This window comes from Polypterus senegalus, chromosome 5 (assembly GCF_016835505.1).
Source record: "Polypterus senegalus isolate Bchr_013 chromosome 5, ASM1683550v1, whole genome shotgun sequence".
NCBI classification, from domain to species: domain Eukaryota; kingdom Metazoa; phylum Chordata; class Cladistia; order Polypteriformes; family Polypteridae; genus Polypterus; species Polypterus senegalus.
Window position 1 is genome coordinate 64,098,815 of NC_053158.1, and position 20,636 is coordinate 64,119,450.

At 35.4% G+C, this 20,636-nt stretch overlaps 1 protein-coding gene across 4 annotated transcripts in view; it reads left to right on the forward strand.

Moving 5' to 3' along the window:
* Positions 1-20,636, forward strand: part of osbpl1a (oxysterol binding protein-like 1A) — a 243,556-nt gene that overhangs the window by 156,834 nt on the left and 66,086 nt on the right. For all 4 annotated transcript variants that reach the window (XM_039754706.1, XM_039754708.1, XM_039754709.1 and 1 more), the window contains one exon: positions 2,065-2,230. In XM_039754706.1, the coding sequence (XP_039610640.1) occupies positions 2,065-2,230 (166 nt within the window). The remainder of the gene's footprint in view (positions 1-2,064; positions 2,231-20,636) is intronic.

Genomic DNA, 20,636 nt, shown 5'->3' on the forward strand with positions numbered 1-20,636 from the left:
ATGTTTGTGCTTTTGTGTTTAAACAAGTAGTTTCCTAGAATTTCCTAATAGCAATTTCATTCTACTAAAAAAAATGTAACAAATAATGCTAAATACAGTGAAAATTTACTTGACCATATTTTGAGATATTACCTTTTGTATTGTGGTAGCACAATTAGTGCTTCCTTCAAATTTAGAAATGCTGATTCTCAGTTAACACAATGCCACAGTTTATAAACAGCAGTTTTCATAAAAACCAGAGGCCTAAATCTAGATGAATGAAGAGTATACAGCTTTTTTGAGGATATTTTTAAACTTTTGGATTGCTTTTATAGTTTCAATGTTCTGTTATCTATTTATTTATTTATTTTATTATTTGTTCATTTATTTAAACAATGTTCTCTTTCATTTTATTTTTTACTGTTCTGTGAAATTCCTTACACTAGCTAAAGGGGCATCAACTGGCTGTGCAAACATGAATTCTGTCTCTGTACATTTAGGGGAAGCGTAATTTAATTACTTTAGCTAGCTACATACATTTTCTGGTAGCAGCTTTGATTTCCACTATAGTAATTTAATGCTGCTTTAAAATTACTTACTTAATGTTAAACTAATGAAAAATTACCTGTGCTTATCAACTGATAAACCTGAACAGCTCTGTTACGCCTTCAGCTGAAATGGAGCAGTGTAAGAATATTGAAATCTATGCATATTATACATATTTGATGCACTGCGAACTTTGTGTGGTGGTCATGGAGACCTGAGTGTAAACAAAATAATTATAATTGTAGCCATTTAATCAAGTGATGCCAGTAATATAGTGTTTAATGGTTTTAGATGTGATTATTATAATTCAGATGTTTTGCTGTGGGAAGCAGATCTGTATAGAAACAGTGGGATTTCAAATTGCTGGTGCTGCCCCTGGTGGTTTCTCATATAAAGCTGCCTTAATGCATTCTTCTGTATATTTTTTTAATAATTCTGCCAATATTGTATTAAGCCTTTGCTGAAGCTCATCACAGACATTTTCTTGTAAAGGATTTTGTAGTAATATTCATTGTAGCCTGATTTTACACTGTGGTAACACAAAGAATAATTCATTTTCAATAAAGACCCCTGACAATACTGAACAATGTTTAGCATCATCTGAAAGTGGGAATAATGACACTTTGACTAAGAGTACTTTTGGAAAATATTTTGCAAGATATAAAATAATCTTTTTACATACCAGGAGTTTTTGGTATACTATATGGAATTAAGGCTTTTTATATGATGCACACAAAATGAGTTAAGTTCCTTTTTAACTAAAATTATATATACATTGTATATATAGATATAGATTTCATGGTACTTAGTTTTCCTTGCAGCTGTTTCCTGAAAGACAGAAAGTGAAACCACTAGCTCAACTTCACTGTGTTCCATATAAATTATATGTTGAAAATGTAAATCGTAAAGACTCCACAATAAGCTAACTCTTAAAAATGAGGCAAGCATTCCAGAAAATGCATTAAGGTCTTTAATAGTGAGGGACGCGATTCTGATTGTGAATGAAAATTAATTGCAATGAACAAGTTAATGGAAAAGAATTCTTTGCTTTTTAGGAGAGTAGTGTTTTCTGTCGTGTCACAGTTGGTAGTTGGTTAGTAGCTTCACTCCTGAATTTCCCGCAAGTTTACATGAGACATTCATATTATAGATTTACTTTGGGCAATTTTTCAAAATGTCAGTATCAAAAATGAAATTGCAATCACATATTTTATAGGAAGTATTTAGTTAGTTGTTCTCTTCATTGTACAGTTTCTGTTTTAAAGTAAAATGTGTCTTTATTCAGCAAAACAGGTCTCCACAAGGGTTTTGCTAATGCTTCCTGTTTATAAATCATTAATTAGCCTTTTTGAAGGTGTACCTGCTCAGAGGCTGGGCAAACATTGTTCAAGGAAGTTACCACGCATAGCCTGTAAACAGAACAATATGCCCCGATCAGATTTCCCACTGTGGTGTAGAGTGGAAGGTGTCACTTTATTCAAGTGATCTTCTGCAGCAGAAGCTTCCTTCATAAGTGGTTTTTGCTTTTTTTCAATGTAGACTCTGATTCTGAGCACTCCTTAAGTGGATTTGAGACCGTAACCAGTCATTCCTTTGAAGAAGAGACCATAAGCTGCAGCAGAGGTCATACTAACCAGATTACAATGTCTGAGGAAAATGACCATGGCAGGGAAGAGCCACAGTCCAATGGCATTAAAAAGTATAGGTAAGTATAGGTAAGAAGTTTATCTACTTTTACTTAGCCTTCTGCAGACATTTAGCAAGGAAGTCATTATGCGTTTAACTTGCCTGAAATATGCATTTTGGAACAAAATAAACTATTAAAATTCATGAATGCAGACCTTTAAATGAAGGCTGAGGATTTTGTTTTTTTTATGTATACCATTGTCTTGGTAATACTGTGAGACTGCAAAATTTGTCTTAAATATGAATATCCTTTATATCAAAGTTTTACTGACATGAAATGCCTCATTTTTAATGAAATGTAATGGATACCTCCTTTCTTTAATTTCACTGTACACCTGATCCAAAGAAAATGTTCACTTGTCTTTTGAGTATGAAATCGCATTATTATTGTTAAAGTGTTTATTTGTGTGTGATTTTTTTTTTTCTCTGCTACACCCATTAAATATGATTATAGTCCCTAAAACATACTTTAAATGAAAGAAGGAAGAAGTTGCCTTTTGTGAAATCAGTCAGAAGCTCAATAAATAATTCAGAGTAATAGCATGGGGCTCAGTCAACAAGTGCCTGCCAGTGCAACTCTATGTAGGACACATAAATCATTGATAAGGTTACAGTGTAATACAATAATTCATGTAATCCAGAACTATTCCGTGCAGACTTTAAATTTCTGTAGACGGCAGTAATTGTTTACAATATGAACATCTTTTCTTATATTGTAATTCAAAGCAAAAAATCTGTAAGAGTAATGTTAGACGTGTATCCCTTAATGTATGGTGTTGTGTATCCATGATACTGCACTGTTTTGACAAATAAGATCTAAAAATTTTAATGAAGTGATTTTTCCTTTTAAAATATTGACTGGGATGTTTTAAAGACATATAACAGCATTCTAGCCAAATAGGAAAAAGGAATGCATTCTGGTGTCTTTTTAAAGAGGCAGAAAAGAATTATTCATCCTGTGCTCATATTTATTTATGGAGCTTTTATATGTTGTGGCATAAGGTAAACCCTTCAAAGACTTTTAGCTTTGTGTTCCTGAGCATCTCCAATATAGCTTAGTGCTGTGTTTTGGATGATTACCTAAAATATTGTGTATGTTGTCATAGTTTTCTAGTGGACTCGAGCATGTTTTTGTAACCATGTCTAACTATGTTTTGCTCTATCCATTTTTTTTTTCTTCAATTAGGACAAATTCTGTTGCTTGATTATATGGTGCATGGAAAATATTCATTTTTTTCATATTTGGATGAAAAGCTTTCGTTTGGGCTATGTTTCTTACAGAGTTACAAAGTATTCTTAACTTTTTAGCGTAGTAAGTTTAATATCATCTAAAAAAATTTGTAGCAGGCTTTTAGGATTTTTGTTATTTATGGTGGTTCTTCCCTCCCTTTTGATTAAGCAGGGAATTTCATATTTTGAATGATGTACTTTTAATCTGCTCTTCGCCACTGAATTATGGACCTCTTTTAAAGTAACTGTTTATCTCACAGTGGCTTCCTTAAGTTACCTCATTATTTGATTAGGAGTGTGACAGGGTTGTCTTTTTTATTTAGGGTCTGGGTATTAGTAGGCAGGTTTCTGAATTCTGAGGTAAATGGTTCATAATAATAATTTTATAATGACAATAGTGTTTATTGCTAATGTTACTTAGGTTACAGAGCTAGAAAGATTTTAAATATATTTTAACAAGACACAACTCTTTTAACCAAAATCAAAATTCTAAAACAAAACATGAAGGTCATTAATTGGAGAGAACAAAATAAAATGCAAAATTTAAGTTTCCTTAATGTTTGGCATTGTTTAACTTTGTTCTTTTACTATGTTGCTCACATTGCATATCCCTTGGCATCCACTGTGATAGCTCTCCCAGCAAACATACATGCATGTAATATATAGTAGGTGCCATGTGTCATTCAAATACTGACATTATCAACATGTCACGGGAAACAATATTTAGACAGTAAACAAAGCATAAAATCTTCTAATACTAATATTGAGGCATGTAAGATAAGTAATTGTTTGCACGCTTTTTTGTACAGTTAGGAGACAGACAGTTTAAATCACCAGAAAACCAAAGCATACATAAGTGCAAGTAAGAATGTCACTGTACACTTGGCAGTACAACTACTTGTTACTACTGTGAAACAAGAGGATCAATATGCTGATTTGTGTTTTCTTTTAATCAGAATGAAATGTTGTATTTTAATACATTCCACTTTATCATATTACCAGAGAGTGGCAACATGTTGTATGTATAACTTACATGCAAGTTACAATTTCACTGTACTGTTTATACATGGCTACCACTATTTTAGATGGCATTATTTACATTTGGTGCCTGTTAGTTAGTGAGGTCTACTGTAGCTAAAAGTGAGTTTGTCCCTCCTAGTAGATGTCTTCTTCTCATATCACAGATGGGTATCTGGAGTAAGATTTGGTCATGAGGAAATCCACTGAATTCTCTGTCATCTTCTAAGAATCACTTCTTGCCATTATGGCATGGATTATTATCCTAGGAAAAAAGTCTTTCTTGTGTATGTTAGTATTACTACTTTATCTAAAAAATTATGTCTTCCTTACCTGAAATAACTATCTTATTTATAATTAGAGAAGACCTGTCATGATCAGCATAACCTACATTGTTTAAACTCAATTGTCATCTCGGCTTTTTACCACTTTCATCAAGAATCCCTACTCATCAAGCCAGCTAGTGTTTGAGTGCCTTGAATTGGAATATGAATAGTTTGGTCCTTGTTTTACCTTACTTGACTCAAGATACCATGGGTTCTTTGTCCTGATATGGCTCTTTTAGCCTGATGTGTGTACATGACTGTTAGCTGACAGTCTATTGCCCACCTTTTTCTCTCTCTTCACAAGCTGTGTTGGCCTCTGTTGATAATTTACATAAACTTTGTGATTCTGACCACAGGACTTCTGATGACTGGATGTTCTTTCAACTTTCACATATCTGTGATGTACCCATGACACTTTCATGCAGAAAATACAACAGAGCTGCTGTTCAAAATATGCTCTTGCCATTGTGCAATGTTCAAACTCATTATAGTCTGCCTAATTGAGGGTTATTTATACGCAGGCTGAGCAGTTATGTGGAAAAGGTGAATGTATTTAACATGGAGACTAAATATATTTTGTGTTCCATAACTACAAGCATGGGAAATATACTGCTATCTATTTGTTAAGTTTTAAGTTAAACAGTGCTTTCAAAGAACTGAAAATAAAACCTGCATTTGTGCATTACATGTAATGTTGGACACACTGAGCAGTTTCAACATTTTAATTTTACACCCTTTATGTGTGTCTTTCAAAGCATAATATTTGTTCTGTTAGGAAAGTAATATAAATTGATAATTGATGGGAAACATGGTTATTGAGACTATATTTCTTTCTGTATATGACTCCTATTGAACAATACAACTCATTACAGTTAGATGGAGACACTGTGTCCTTTGCAAAACGGTTAAAAAAAATTAAAGCAAGCAGAAAAAGAAGACAAAAGTCTGCAATGAGAATTAAAAGAATAGTTCCTTTCAAAAATCCTCTGATCTTTTGTAGAAGAGTTGGTTTAATCCCCATTGACTTTTTTTCTGTTTCAACTAATAATCCAATTCTAAAACATTAAACAACTAAATTGGGTGGTGAATAAGCAATGAAAAAAGACTGGTGATTGAGAAAGGTGTTTCCAGTCACATTGACTCTAAAGACTGCAGTGAATGAGAAAACTAGAAAATCCATTCCATTAAGATTGTAAATAGTCTGAGTTTGGAGGGGATAACAGTATAAGATTTAAAAGTGTATCAATTGGCATCTAGGAAAGATAAAAGAAAAGTATTTTCTTTGGGCAGTTGCTTTCTTTTTTTTGTATGCCTTCATTACATTATAAAATTTAAGGTTGAAATGTCTCGTAAGAATGGATATGACTTTGTAATTACTTTCTCATCTTTACCATTTAATAGAAGTGCCTCTACAGTAGGCAGAGGTGGCTTTAAAATCTGAGCTATCGTATAACATTGAAAAAAATTATTACTTTGCAAGCATTGGAAAATTATTTTTGTAGTAAATTGGTTTTCACAGTTTGTTTGCATTGCTTATAAATTACAATTCTATGTGTCTTTAGGGGTCACACCACCATGAAGATGCTGAAAATGAAAAATATGACACTAATGGCACTAAAACATGGATTTTTCTTATGGCCTTAGCAATTTGCAGAGAATGGTTCACATAGGATATCATACAGAGAGGAATAAATGCTAGACGTTGTTTCCACAGTAACACATTTCATTGCAGAGAGAGAGAGTGTTTTTCCAGTAGCAGGTGTAAGTAACTCCAGCTTCATAACCATACATAAGAGAAGTGGCACAAAACAATCTTACAGAGCGTTCGCTTTTTTTTGTTCTTTCGCCGTTTTGAGGTCAAAGCTCTGAAATATCTGCTGGCACAGTATCCTGAAATTTTGGCACAGCTTATGGCAGTGCTGAATGTCCTGTTTAATGGTTGTCTGTTCGAACAATAGGCTGCTGATGTTGGGAAAGTGATCAACAACTTCTAGAGTTTCTCAAAAGGTGATGATTTACTGCAGCCTCAGTTAACTGGCCTGGGAAATCTTTCAGAGGAGGTCTTAGTTTTACAAATGTTGAGGTGCACTTAAGACTCTAACAGGCCTTGGCAAAAATGATCTCTACTCTTCTTCCAGGCAAAGGGCAAAATGACATAGCCCTCTGTAATGAGAGGTTGATGGCTGTCCTCATAGTTAAGTTTGTTTTGGCCATATACTCATGCTGCCTAAGGGTCCAGACTACTACAGTTATCCTTGGCGGTTGGACAGAAATAGATAACTTCACCACTGAAACAGGATCAAACAGGGTTATGGTATTATGCCAATCTTCAGTTTATTCTGATTTTAAACTCCAACTACTTTCTGCTTACATTGAAGATTGAATATAGATTTGACAAATTCAGCTTGAGACTGACCACCTCTCTGATGAGGCAAACAAAATAAAAGGGAAGAGAACACAGGTTTGTGTAAACTGCTCACAAATGAAACCTCTTGCCATCACTGACCCCAAGATCTGTAGATTGAGAATTGGACTCGCCTGCATCTAAAACTACAAAATATATATATATAAAACTACGTTTTAAAAACCACGTTTATATTAAGTTAAAAAGTTTACTAAAAACTAAAAAATAAGTATTCGCTATTGAACCACTGGCAGTTCAATGCTTATCAGATAAAGGGAATTATCAGGGAAGGACTGGAACAGAAAATTTCTCTATATTCTGATGAAATAGTACTGTATATATGTGACCCACAAAATAATGTGGCTGCAGTCTTAACAGCACTTACAGAATTTCAAAAGATCTTTGGTCTCAGAATTAATTTGAATAAAAGTGTGCTGTTTTCAGTGAATTCTCAAGCATACAATATCAGATTGGACACGTTCCCTTTTATTATTGCAGATCAGTTTAAATACCTAGGGGTAAATATCACAAGTAAACATAAAGCTCTTTATCAACAAAAGCATCTGTATGGAAAAAATTAAGCAAGACTTGCATAGATGGTCAACCCTCCATCTCACTCTAGCTGGAAGAATATCCTTCCTAAGCTTCTTTTTTATTTCAGAACATTCTAATATACATCAATAAATCATTCTTTAAGAAATTACATTCAACCATAACCTCATTTATTTGGAACCTAAAACATCCATGTATCCAAAGAGCTACTCTACAAAGACCTAAGGCAGAAGGTGGCATGGCTCCACCTAACTTTATTACTGGGCAGCAAACATACAAGCTATAAAAACATGGACACAAATAGATGAACATACACAGGCTTGGTCCGCAATAGATATAAAATCCTGCAGTACTTCTCTATATTCCCGGCTTTGTGCCCCAATAAATGCAAGTTATCACCAATATACTAATAACCCAATTGTGCTTCACTCACTCCGAATATGGAACCAATGTAGGAAGCATTTTAAGATGGAGAATCTTTTATCTGTGACACCTCTGCATGAGCACCACCTTTTTTAACCCTTGCAAACATATGCAGTTTTTAATATCTGGAAAACATTTGGGATTAAATTGTTTAGAGATCTTTATATAGACAACATCTTTGCATCCTATGAACAATTACATTCCAAATTTAATTTTCCAGCAACACATTTCTTTCACTATCTTCAAATCTGAAACTTTGTCAAACAGAACCTGCCCGATTTTCCCCATCTCCTACCTTCTCTGTGCTGGAAAAAATACTGCTCAGTCTCGAATACTCAGACAGCATTTCTGCAATATATAAAAATATTTTACAGTCCCTCCCTTTCAAAGATCCAAGAGGACAATGGGAAAAGGATCTCTCACTCAACATATCAGAAAAGGAGTGGAAGGTAGCAATGCAGAGAATTCATTCGAGCTCCATATGTGCAAAGCATACAATTATTCAACTCAAAATTATATATCGAGCACATCTGACTCGCTTTAAATTGTCCAAAATGTTTCCAGGGCAAGATCCAACTTGCGAATGCTGCAGTCATGCTCCAGCCTCACTAGGTCAACATGTTTTGGGCCTGCACCAAATTAACATCATTCTGGACAAAATTTTTTTAAGTACCTTTCAGACAGCCTTGGTGTCATAATCCTTCCTAATCCACTAACAGCTGTGTTTGGTGTTCTTCCAGATGGGCTTAAAGTGGAGAAGGACAAACAAACTGTGATTGCTTTCACTACACTATTGGCACGCAGACTTATTTTGCTAAACTGGAAGAATCCTAACTCTCCTCTTTTAAGTCAGTGGGTAACTGATGTTTTATATTATTTGAAATTGGAAAAAATCTAATTCTCAGTTAGAGGATCAGTGCATAACTTTTTCAAAACCTGGCAGGATCTAATCAATAATATTTTAGAATAAGCTCTTAAAGCACTGAGGAAGTAGATTCTCTCCCCATTTCTTTTTCTTCTCCATTTATCTGTATCCGCCTAATAAACTCATCAATTTATTCATTTTTACTGTTTTTAAGTTTTACTCTGTTGGCCATGCTCTCTTTCTCAGGGGTGAGTGTTGATTTGTTTTCAATCCTATTTTTTTGTAAGAATGTATCTATTTGTATGGAATCTATACTAATAAAAGGCAAAGCCCTCACTGACTCGCTCACTCACTGACTGGCTGACTCACTCATCACTAATTCTCCAACTTCCCGTGTAGGTAGAAGGCTGAAATTTAATAGGCTCATTTCTTACGGCTTACTTACAAAAGTTGGGCAGGTTTCATTTCGAAATTCTACACGTAATGGTCATAACTGAAACCTATTTTTTTGTCCATATACTATAATTCTGCTCGATGCCCGTGGGAGGCGGAGTTACGCCTCCCACATAATTTAGTGCCTGCCCATATAAGGTCGTCAGTCAGCGGCAATCCAATAGAAACACTGCCGCTAAATATTCACGGGTGAAGGACTTTGCTTCCTTCACTTTCTCTTCCCCTGTACTTCTATTCCATTCACTCTTTTGCCCAAATATTCACTGGCTCTCCTCATCATATGACCATACTACTTCAATCAACTTTCCTGTACTTTCTTAGATATCTCTTCTATTTCTGTTGTACCTTCAACTGCCTCATTTTTTATAATCTCACATATCAACAATTTAATAATATATATATGTATATGTATATATATATATATATGTATATATATGTGTATATATATATATATATATATGTATATATATGTATATATATATATATATATATATATATATCCATCCAATTTCTAACCCGCTGAATCGAATGTGTTCTGCTATATATATATATATATATATATATATATATATATATATATATATATATATATGTATATATATATGTGTATATGTGTGTATATGTATATGTGTATATATATATATATATATATATATATATATATATATATATATATATATATGTGTGTATATATATATATATATATATATATATATATATATACGTATATATGTGTGTGTGTATTTATCTGTATGTATGTATTTATGTATATGTATGTGCATATATATATATATATATATATATATATATATATATACACTCAGCAAAATAAGAAACGCCCCTTTTTCAGGACTGTGTATTTCAACAATAATGTTTTAAAAATCCAAATAACTTTACAGATCTTCATTTTAAAGGGTTTAAACAATGTTTTCCATGCATGTTCAATTAACCATAATCAATTAATTAACATGCACCAGTGGAATGGTCGTTAAGACCTTAACAGCTTACAGAAAGTAGGCATTTAAGGTCACAGTTCTAAAAACACAGGACACTAAAGACACTTGTCTACCGACTGTGAAAAACACCCAAAGAAAGATGCCCAGGGTCCCTGCTCATCTGTGTGGGGTAACATCTCACAGCAAGAACTGACAAATCTGGTCCAGTCCATGAGGAGGAGATGCATTCCAGTACTTCAAGCAGCTGGTGGCCACACCAGATACTGACTGGTACTTTTGCTTTTGAGCCTCCCTTCATTCAGGGACACATTGTGAAACATTTTTAGTTTATGTCTTATGGTGTTGATACAAATATTTACACATTAAGTTTACTGAAAGTAAAAACAGTTTAAAGTCAGAGGACGTTTCTTTTTTTGCTGAGTATATACAGTGGTGTGAAAAACTATTTGCCCCCTTCCTGATTTCTTATTCTTTTGCATGTTTGTCACACAAAATGTTTCTGATCATCAAACACATTTAACCATTAGTCAAATATAACACAAGTAAACACAAAATGCAGTTTTTAAATGATGGTTTTATTATTTAGGGAGAAAAAATCCAAACCTACATGGCCCTGTGTGAAAAAGTAATTGCCCCTTGTTAAAAATAACCTAACTGTGGTGTATCACACCTGAGTTCAATTTCTGTAGCCACCCCCAGACCTGATTACTGCCACACCTGATTCAATCAAGAAATCACTTAAATAGGAGCTGCCTGACACAGAGAAGTAGACCAAAAGCACCTCAAAAGCTAGACATCATGCCAAGATCCAAAGAAATTCAGGAACAAATGAGAACAGAAGTAATTGAGATCTATCAGTCTGGTAAAGGTTATAAAGCCATTTCTAAAGCTTTGGGACTCCAGCAAACCACAGTGAGAGCCATTATCCACAAATGGCAAAACATGGAACAGTGGTGAACCTTCCCAGGAGTGGCCAGCCAACCAAAATTACCCCAAGAGCACAGAGACGACTCATCCGAGAGGTCACAAAAGACCCCAGGACAATGTCTAAAGAACTGCAGGCCTCACTTGCCTCAATTAAGGTCAGTGTTCACGACTCCACCATAAGAAAGAGACTGGGCAAAAATGGCCTGCATGGCAGATTTCCAAGGCATAAACCACTGTTAAGCAAAAGAACATTAGGGCTCGTCTCAATTTTGCTAAGAAACATCTCAATGATTACCAAGACTTTTGGGAAAATACCTTGTGGACTGATGAGACAAAAGTTGAACTTTTGGAAGGCAAATGTCCCGTTACATCTGGCGTAAAAGGAACACAGCATTTCAGAAAAAGAACATCATACCAACAGTAAAATATGGTGGTGGTAGTGTGATGGTCTGGAGTTGTTTTGCTGCTTCAGGACCTGGAAGGCTTGCTGTGATAGATGGAACCATGAATTCTACTGTCTACCAAAAAATCCTGAAGGAGAATGTCCGGCCATCTGTTCGTCATTTCAAGCTGAAGTGATCTTGGGTGCTGCAACAGGACAATGACCCAAAACACACCAGCAAATCCACCTCTGAATGGCTGAAGAAAAACAAAATGAAGACTTTGGAGTGGCCTAGTCAAAGTCCTGACCTGAATCCAATTGAGATGCTATGGCATGACCTTAAAAGGCGGTTCATGCTAGAAAACCCTCAAATAAAGCTGAATTACAACAATTCTGCAAAGATGAGTGGGCCAAAATTCCTCCAGAGCGCTGTAAAAGACTCATTGCAAGTTATCACAAACGCTTGATTGCAGTTATTGCTGCTAAGGGTGGCCCAACCAGTTATTAGGTTCAGGGGGCAATTACTTTTTCACACAGGGCCATGTAGGTTTGGATTTTTTCTCCTAAATAATAAAAACCATCATTTAAAAACTGCATTTTGTGTTTACTTGTGTTATATTTGACTAATGGTTAAATGTGTTTGATGATCAAAAACATTTTGTGTGACAAACATGCAAAAGAATAAGAAATCAGGAAGGGGGCAAATAGTTTTTCACACCACTGTATATAGATATGTGTATGTGTCAGCTTTGTCACTGATTCTTGGACATTGGTCTCCAGAATCTGCTGATACTGAGTAGAATCCATGCGTCCCTCAACTTTCACAACATTCCCAGTCCCTGCACTGGCCACACAGCCCCACAGCATGATGGAACCACCACCATATTTTACTGTAGGTAGCAGGTGTTTTTCTTGGAATGCTGTGTTCTTTTTCCTCCATGCATAACGCCCCTTGTTATGCCCAAATAACTCAATTTTAGTTTCATCAGTCCACAGCACCTTATTCCAAAATGAAGCTGGCTTGTCCAAATGTGCTTGAGCATACCTCAAGCGGCTCTGTTTGTGCTGTGGGTGGAGAAAAGGCTTCCTCTGCATCACTCTCGCATACAGCATCTCCTTGTGTAAAGTGCGCCAAATGGTTGAACGATGCACAGTGACTCCATCTGCTGCAAGATGATGTTGTAGGTCTTTCGTCGCTTCTGTCTATCCGAAATCTTTCTTGGTCTGCCATTTCGAGCCTTAACTTGAACTGAGCCTGTGGTCTTCCATTTCCTCAATATGTTCCTAACTGTGGCAACAGACAGCTTAAATCTCTGGGACAGCTTTCTGTATTCTTCCCCTAAACCATGATGGTGAACAATCTTTGTCTTTGAGTTGTTTTGTGACCCCCATGTTGCTATTCTTCAGAGAAAATTAAAGGAGGAGGGAAACTTACAATTGACCCCCTTAAATACTCTTTCTCATTATAGGATTCACCTGTGTATGTAGGTCAGGGGTCACTGAGCTTACCAAGCCAATTTGAGTTCCAATAATTAGTTCTAAAAGTTTTGGAATCAATAAAATGACAATGGTGCCCAAATTTATGCACCTGCCTGATTTTGTTTGAACAATTATTGCACAACTTCTGTAAATCCAATAAACTTCATTTCACTTCTCAAATATCACTGTGTGTGTCTCCTATATGATATATTTAACTGACATTTTTTATCGTAACAACCAACGATTTATACAGGAAAATAATGACTATTAACAAGGTTGCCCAAACATTTGCATCCCACTGTATATGTATATATATATATATATATATATATATATATATATATATATATATATATATATATATATATATATATATATATATATATATATATATATATATATATATGACAGCAACACTCATAACGGTGACAAAGCAATTACATTGACAATCATGTTACATTATTTTTAAAATGTTTCCTTTTTCATAACTTCTTTAACACACTACTTCTCCGCTGTGAAGCGCGTGTATTTTGCTAGTGATTACAATAAAATCAATAAAATTAAAAACAAAAAACAAAGCGCAGTTCAGCAGCAGTGACAAAGAGGAGAGGGTAAAGACTTGTACAGTATATTAAGCTGTGGTTTTTGGGCTATAGCTAAACCTACACAATGTGATGAAATTGTGTATCAGATTTTCTTAGAGGACAATATGGTTGGTGAGTGTTTTTGACAAGTTTGGGGTGTTGGCATTTAAAATAGAAATGGGAATGTAAGGTTTTCAGTTTAATGTAATGTTATTTATTTTGAGATGCTTGTAAAGAGTCATTTGGTGCTTTGTTCTCATTTATTCCAAAAATAAGATTAGAGAACGTGTATGGTCTTCCCCAAGCCCCGAGATGAGCTATGTCAACTAACATTCTCCCAAATTGTTGCATTTTATTTATAGAGAGAAGAATGCCATTGGCTCCAAAGCCTTGAAAGTTTCTAGTTAAATTTTCTGAGGCAGAATTAGACGCAGTGAGGGATTTCTACCATTAAGGAAACATATATAGTATGTTTAAGTAGATGGAAAAGATAGCCTGTTCATATTTCACTTACTGTGGAATTGGTATATGATCTGAGATTGCAATAGTTAAGAATAAACAAAAATTGAAGCTTATGTATTTTAATGGAAATGACAATACATGTAAATTAATGCCTAATTCTGTCCATAATACAAGACACATCATCATCCTACAAAAGAAAGTTATTTGGTCCAAATGCCATATTTTTTTCATTTCTCGCCTATCACTACAAACTGCATACAGTAGTGATTTGTAAATAAAATATTATTTTTGGGTGGAGTATAACTTTGTCTGTTTACCAGATGCGGCTCTAAATGCGGAATGCCAATTTTCTGATAAGACTACATGAAAATAATGAGCTACTTTAGCTAAAAATAGCTGATTTTCCAAGGTTTGCAGTCATCTACATCTTGTGCACTGATATGAATCTTTACATTCTTTTTCTCAAGAGCATTTCGAAATATGAAGGGCATTGTGGCCAGTGAGGCCACAGAATCCGAGATTATTAAATTACACATTCACAGCATTTTAGGAACAGCTGTCTATGATTCTAGAATATTTGTTTTCATATAAAATGGTTGCAGCTGTACACCACTGTGTTATGAAGATCTTCACTTGATGTCAAGATGATTTACTGACAAACATAGGTCCTATCTCCTGATGTTTCAAGGTCAAGTAAATATCCTGCCTGTGTCTGTTCAGATTAAAAATGATCTGGTTGTTCTTCTTTTTCAATGATGAAATATTGAAGCAACACCAACAGTGTTATTAATAGAATGTGGCCTGTGTATGATGCCAGTTACCTGAAACTAATCAAAAAATTAGGAGGCCAAAAAGTAAAATGTGGTTATTTAAAAAAAGAATAATGATAGCTTGCACAAAACATGAAGGTTCACTTAAATAGGGTAAATTAACAAAGACCTACTCTATCAGCATCTACCTATACAAAAGCAGCGGAAGGACCTTAAATTTAGATTAAGCCATTCACCCATTGTCACCCTTCAGAGATTTAGACTAGGCAAGTGACCAGAAGACCTCTTAGCTGATAGGTGGCCACACTTGGTCTCCAACTAAGAAGGTTTGGACTATATTAACTATTTTATGTATGAAGACTGAGAGGACATGGAGGAGGTCAAGCATTGCCTTTAAGCCTATTGAGTTGCTGCATGTGTTGCCCAAGTGGGAAGAGTTGATTAAACTACTCATTTAAGATACCTAACTTAGAAGCAGCATGGACTTATCAGACATAGTCGGGTCTGAAGGTTCCTCCGGAACTGCTTGGCTAGAAAGGACCCCAGTAGGGTATTCAAGACTATTTAAAGATGATTATTTATTAGCAGGCAGAATGGCATTGGTCTGTGTGAAAAGCTGAGAGAGTTAGATAATATAAGGTCAGATAGGACATTTTTGTGGTAATTTGGAGCTGAAAAAATAAGCATGCTATCCAATCAGTTAGACAGATCTTTGATATTGTAGTATTTAGAATTAGTTTGTGTCTATGGATTTGGAAGAGCAAAAAAGCAAAGGTAATCATTAAAAAGACCCACACTGAAGCAGTTACAACAGGAATGTTTACTGCACCCCCAAATCAGATGTCATGGTCCTCTCTCAGGAAAGACTGACTTGATCCCTGATAGTAAAGGGTAGGCAGTTACCTCGAGTGAAGGAATTCAAATACCTGAGGATCTTATCCTCAAATGAATATAGAGTTACTGTAGTTATGAGATTTACCAACAAATAATTGCATCAGCAATACTTTTATCAATGTTGTACCAGTTCTTGGCAGTGCAGTGAAAGCTATGTCTGTGGACAAGCTGTTGACTTTACTCATAGTTCTACATCCTCTTCCTCACTTATGATCATGAGCTCTGGGTAGTGATTAAATGAATCATATTACAAATATAAGTGGCTGAAATTAGGTTTCTGTGATGCATAGTGGGCTCATTGTATGTGGCATGGTGAAGAACTCGGCAATTTGGTACAACATCGGAGTAGACCTACTGCTTCACCTGATCATGAAAAGCTATTAGAGCAGTTTTGGATATGTGGTTAGGATACCAACTTGCACCTACCTAAGGAGTCCTGTAAAACCTGGCCCACTTAAAGAAGACCATAGACCAAACTCAAAACGCACTGAAGGGATTATATCACTTGAATGTTCTAGCTATATGTAGTTATTCTCCCAATAAAGTATCAAGGAAATTGCTGGGGATAGGGAAGTCTGGTCAGCCCATCTTAGCGTGTTGCTACCGTGACTGTCACCCACACAAGCTGAAAAAGCAGGTAGTCTTTACCACCCTCTAAACAAAATGGAAGAATGCATTTAAAAAGAGTAGCATGCACTGTCCATTTCAATGAGATTCAGATCAGGGCTTTAACTAGGCCAGTCCATAACACACTCCTTTTCTTCTTTTTGAGCCATTCCTTCATGTATTTTCTAGTGTGCTTCAGATCACTTTCATGTAGAAAGGTCACTTTCTGGTTCAACTTTAAGTCTCAGACAGATGGCCTCACATTCTCCTCGAGAACAGTTTGATATGACACAGAGTTCACAGTTGGCTTGATGAATTCAAGGTGCCCAGGCTCTGAGGCGGCAAAACAACCTCAAACCATAGCTTTTCCACCAACATGCTTCACAGTTGGCAAGAGGGTCTCCTCCTGAAATTCTGTCTTTGGTTTGTACCAAATACGTCTACAGTTACTGTAGCCAAACAACTCTATCTGTCCAGAGCACATTGTTCTAGATGGCCTGTTCTTTTCCTGTATGTTTAATGGCAAACTGTAGTCTTGGCCTAATGTACTTTTTGGGATGCAAAGGCCTGTATCTTGCACACCTTGCATTCATGTCAAATTTGTGCAGTTTCTTTCTGATTTTAGACACATGCAATTTGAAACTGACTTTTGCATAAATTACCTGCAGGTCCCACAATGAAATTTTGAGGTTCTCAAACGGACAGCTCTCGGGATGAATTTACTGGGCTGGCCAGTCCTGAACAACTTAGCAGTTCCATGAAATCTGCACCACTTGTGGATATTTTCCTCACAATGGAATAGGAAAGTATTCTACAACCTTCTTTCTAGGGCCTTAGAGAGGTCTTTTGATCTTGGCATGATGACACCACACACATAAATAGCAAAGAGAATGCCAGACCTTAGATAGCCATGATTTAAATAAGTCAGGTACCACCTGCATACTCCCTAATGAGATTCTAGTCAATGACACCTAATCTGGAACACCTGATTCAAATTTTATGTAGATGAAATATTAATAAAAGTAGGGGTGTACTTTGGTATTCCACATGACAGATCTGCATTTTTATTAATTTAGATTATGAGAATGAATACACCATGTCAATTTTATGTTTCATGTTTTCAAAAATATCACCATTATATGTAGGCACTGTTTGCTTAAAGATGTTTCAATGCAATGTACGTACTTTTTCACAACTATTTTTTGTTTTTATGCTTACCACATTTCCAGCCATCTGTTGCACTCCATGCTCCAAATGCACTACTTCTTGTAGGTTGATGTGGGGGTGAGGGTGGGAGCTTATCAAAAGCTTTTTGTAAGTCAAGGTATAAAATACTGTATACTACAATGTAAATGTTTGTCTTTCCTTCTCATGAAATAGTGGCGTGTGAGTAAACTGCGTCCATCTTAACCTATACTAACTGCCTGTACTGACAAGCCCACACTGTCTTCTTTTCTGTCCTTTTAAAGATAAGTGGCATATAGTTGCCATGTTTATTATACACACTCTACATACTGTATGATTTGGAATTTCCATAACATTCTGTTGCCCTTGATGTTTTTTTTTCTTGAGAATTGTTAGCAAATCAACAAAATGTTTAATGTTTCTTGTACTTGGTGCTTTGTATTGTTGACTCCATTAGGAATCATTACATGTGAGCCATTGCCAAATGATTGTGCACGTGTCTGCTCTCAACATAAATGGCTACAATTTTGTATTTATCTATGAGTGCTGCATGCATTACCTAACTCTCATTTACACAAAGGACAGTGTGAATTTTTGTTTCAAAATAAGAAAATAAATAATAGATAAAATGGCTTAAATTTAAAAGAAATTTCATGATGTCTTTTGCCTCAGTTTTGTCTGAAGTTGCTTAGTATTTTGAAGTAGTTTGGTCTGTCACTCTAATGCTAATATTAATAAAAAATATTACAATACTAGACCCATATGCTGGTCACCGTTTATGAAAAAAACCTTTGTTTTTATGGGTTACTGCAGTTAATTGACCTCTCTGAAGGTGACATTTTGAGAAAACTATGAATTCATATTATTTAAGAAATCTACTTTCTGCACTTTCTTCCTGGCGAAATCCTTTATCAGTTCTGAATAATCAAGGGTTTGGCTAACATCTTGCTCAATTGATATTAATGCCAAACCATTCAGTCGCTCTTGGGTCATGCTGATCCTCAAATCATCCTTAATTAGCTTGAGCTTGGAAAAGCTGCGCTCAGCAGACATGACCCAATTCCCTGCCTGCTGCCCCCTGCTCCTACCCTTCCCCTCCGAATTCAACTCAGAATGATACAATTTAGGATGAGGAGGGCATCGTGACACACAATATGAGGGACTGGCAAAGACGGCTGCAGTGCCAGGTGCATGCCAGAGGCCACAGGCCCACAGACTGACAAAAAAAAAAAAAAACTAAGTCAGGGCCGGGTCGGGGCCCTACGCGGATGTGTAGTTTGCGTATGCCTAAGAACGTCCCTGCTATTTGTCATTTCACAGAAATGATTAAGATGGCTAATTGAATATTAGGTTAGTGTGAAGTACCAGTCAAAGAAGGTTATAATTGTATATAACACACTAGAGAAGAGCAACTGGACTGGGACACACAGGTATGAGCTATGAGGAAAGACTCAACAAGTTAACCATTTTAGGCTAAGAAAATGGAGATTAAGAGGTGATATGATGGAATTGTTTAAAATTTTGAAAACAATTTGTATATCCCAGTTGTTACTTTAAAATAAATTATCCAACAAAAACACAAGAACTTAGATGTAAGCTTATTTAAGGGTACACTTCATGCAAAATCTTGAAAGATTTCCTTACCAAAGAACCATAGACACATGGAATAAGTTAACAAGTAATGTGGTAGACAGTAAGAATTCTGGAACCTTCAAAACTCAATTTGATGTTGTTTTAGAGAAGTTAAATCAATAGGATTAATGAGTTTGTTAAGCTGAATGTTTTGTTAAGCTGAATGTTCTCAATAGACTTCTTTTAATTCCAAAAAGACAGGTGGCTTTTGTATTGTCAGGACACTAATGCATAAGTAAAACGTAAAAGTTTTATAGGTTCATTATTGTCACAAGTACAGAGTACAGGGAAATTCTTAATTACATGTGCTAACCAACGTGTAACACATTGCCACTGTCCAGCCCCATGATTAGTGAGTATGACTACCTTATCTTGAAACTTCTGTCTTCCTTACCTAAAAAATCTGCAAGCATATTTTTCATATACAGTATATGCTTATCCTTGTTGATTGTTTTTTTTTTAGTTATTATTTAGACAATGTCTTTTTTTGCTCTTCATAAATTTTGTTTCAGGGTAGTTATACTTTGGGAATGTTTTAGATGTCTGAAAATCTCCTTATATGGTTATTTTTTATGTTATTGTCTCTGGGCATATTTTAATAATTATTATCATTATGCATTTGTTTTAATATGACCCTATTTTTTATACATTGGCACTGACCATACTCCCCGGAAAACTCCTCAGTGCAACACTTTAAAAGCCTATAAATTTTAAATAGCATTTTTGGCATTGATACCTGGTTTTGTTTAGTTTTTGATTTTGGCTTTTGCTGTGTTCAAGCTCACAATCTATTTCTGGGGCCTGTATTTTTCAAGCATAATAATTACTCATAGGAGTTACAGTAAACATCATCCTAGGATATGAATTTTCCCTTTTTGCTATTATGTAGCACCAGAAAAAGAAGAAACGGAGAAGACATTGTATGCATGGAGAAAGGCTTTGGAAGAGAGTTGAAGATAAACAGGAAAGAGACAGAATATATGAGGTTTAATAATGATCAGGATTCAGACATTAGTCTGCAGGGAGAGCTATTGAAAAGAATAGGTATGTGTAAATATCTAGGAGCAGTGGTAGTCTAAGGTGGAACAATTGGAAAAGGGTATCTTGAGTAGAAGAATTAAGGCTATTTTAAAGATAAGGAAAACCTGGCTAAACAACAAAGATGGAGATGAGTCTAGCATAGAGGGATACACATTTTTTAGGAAGGATAGACCGAACAGAAAAGTAGGTGGAGTTACTGTTTATGTCAAACAAAATTTAAATGCAAGTCCTTTTCTG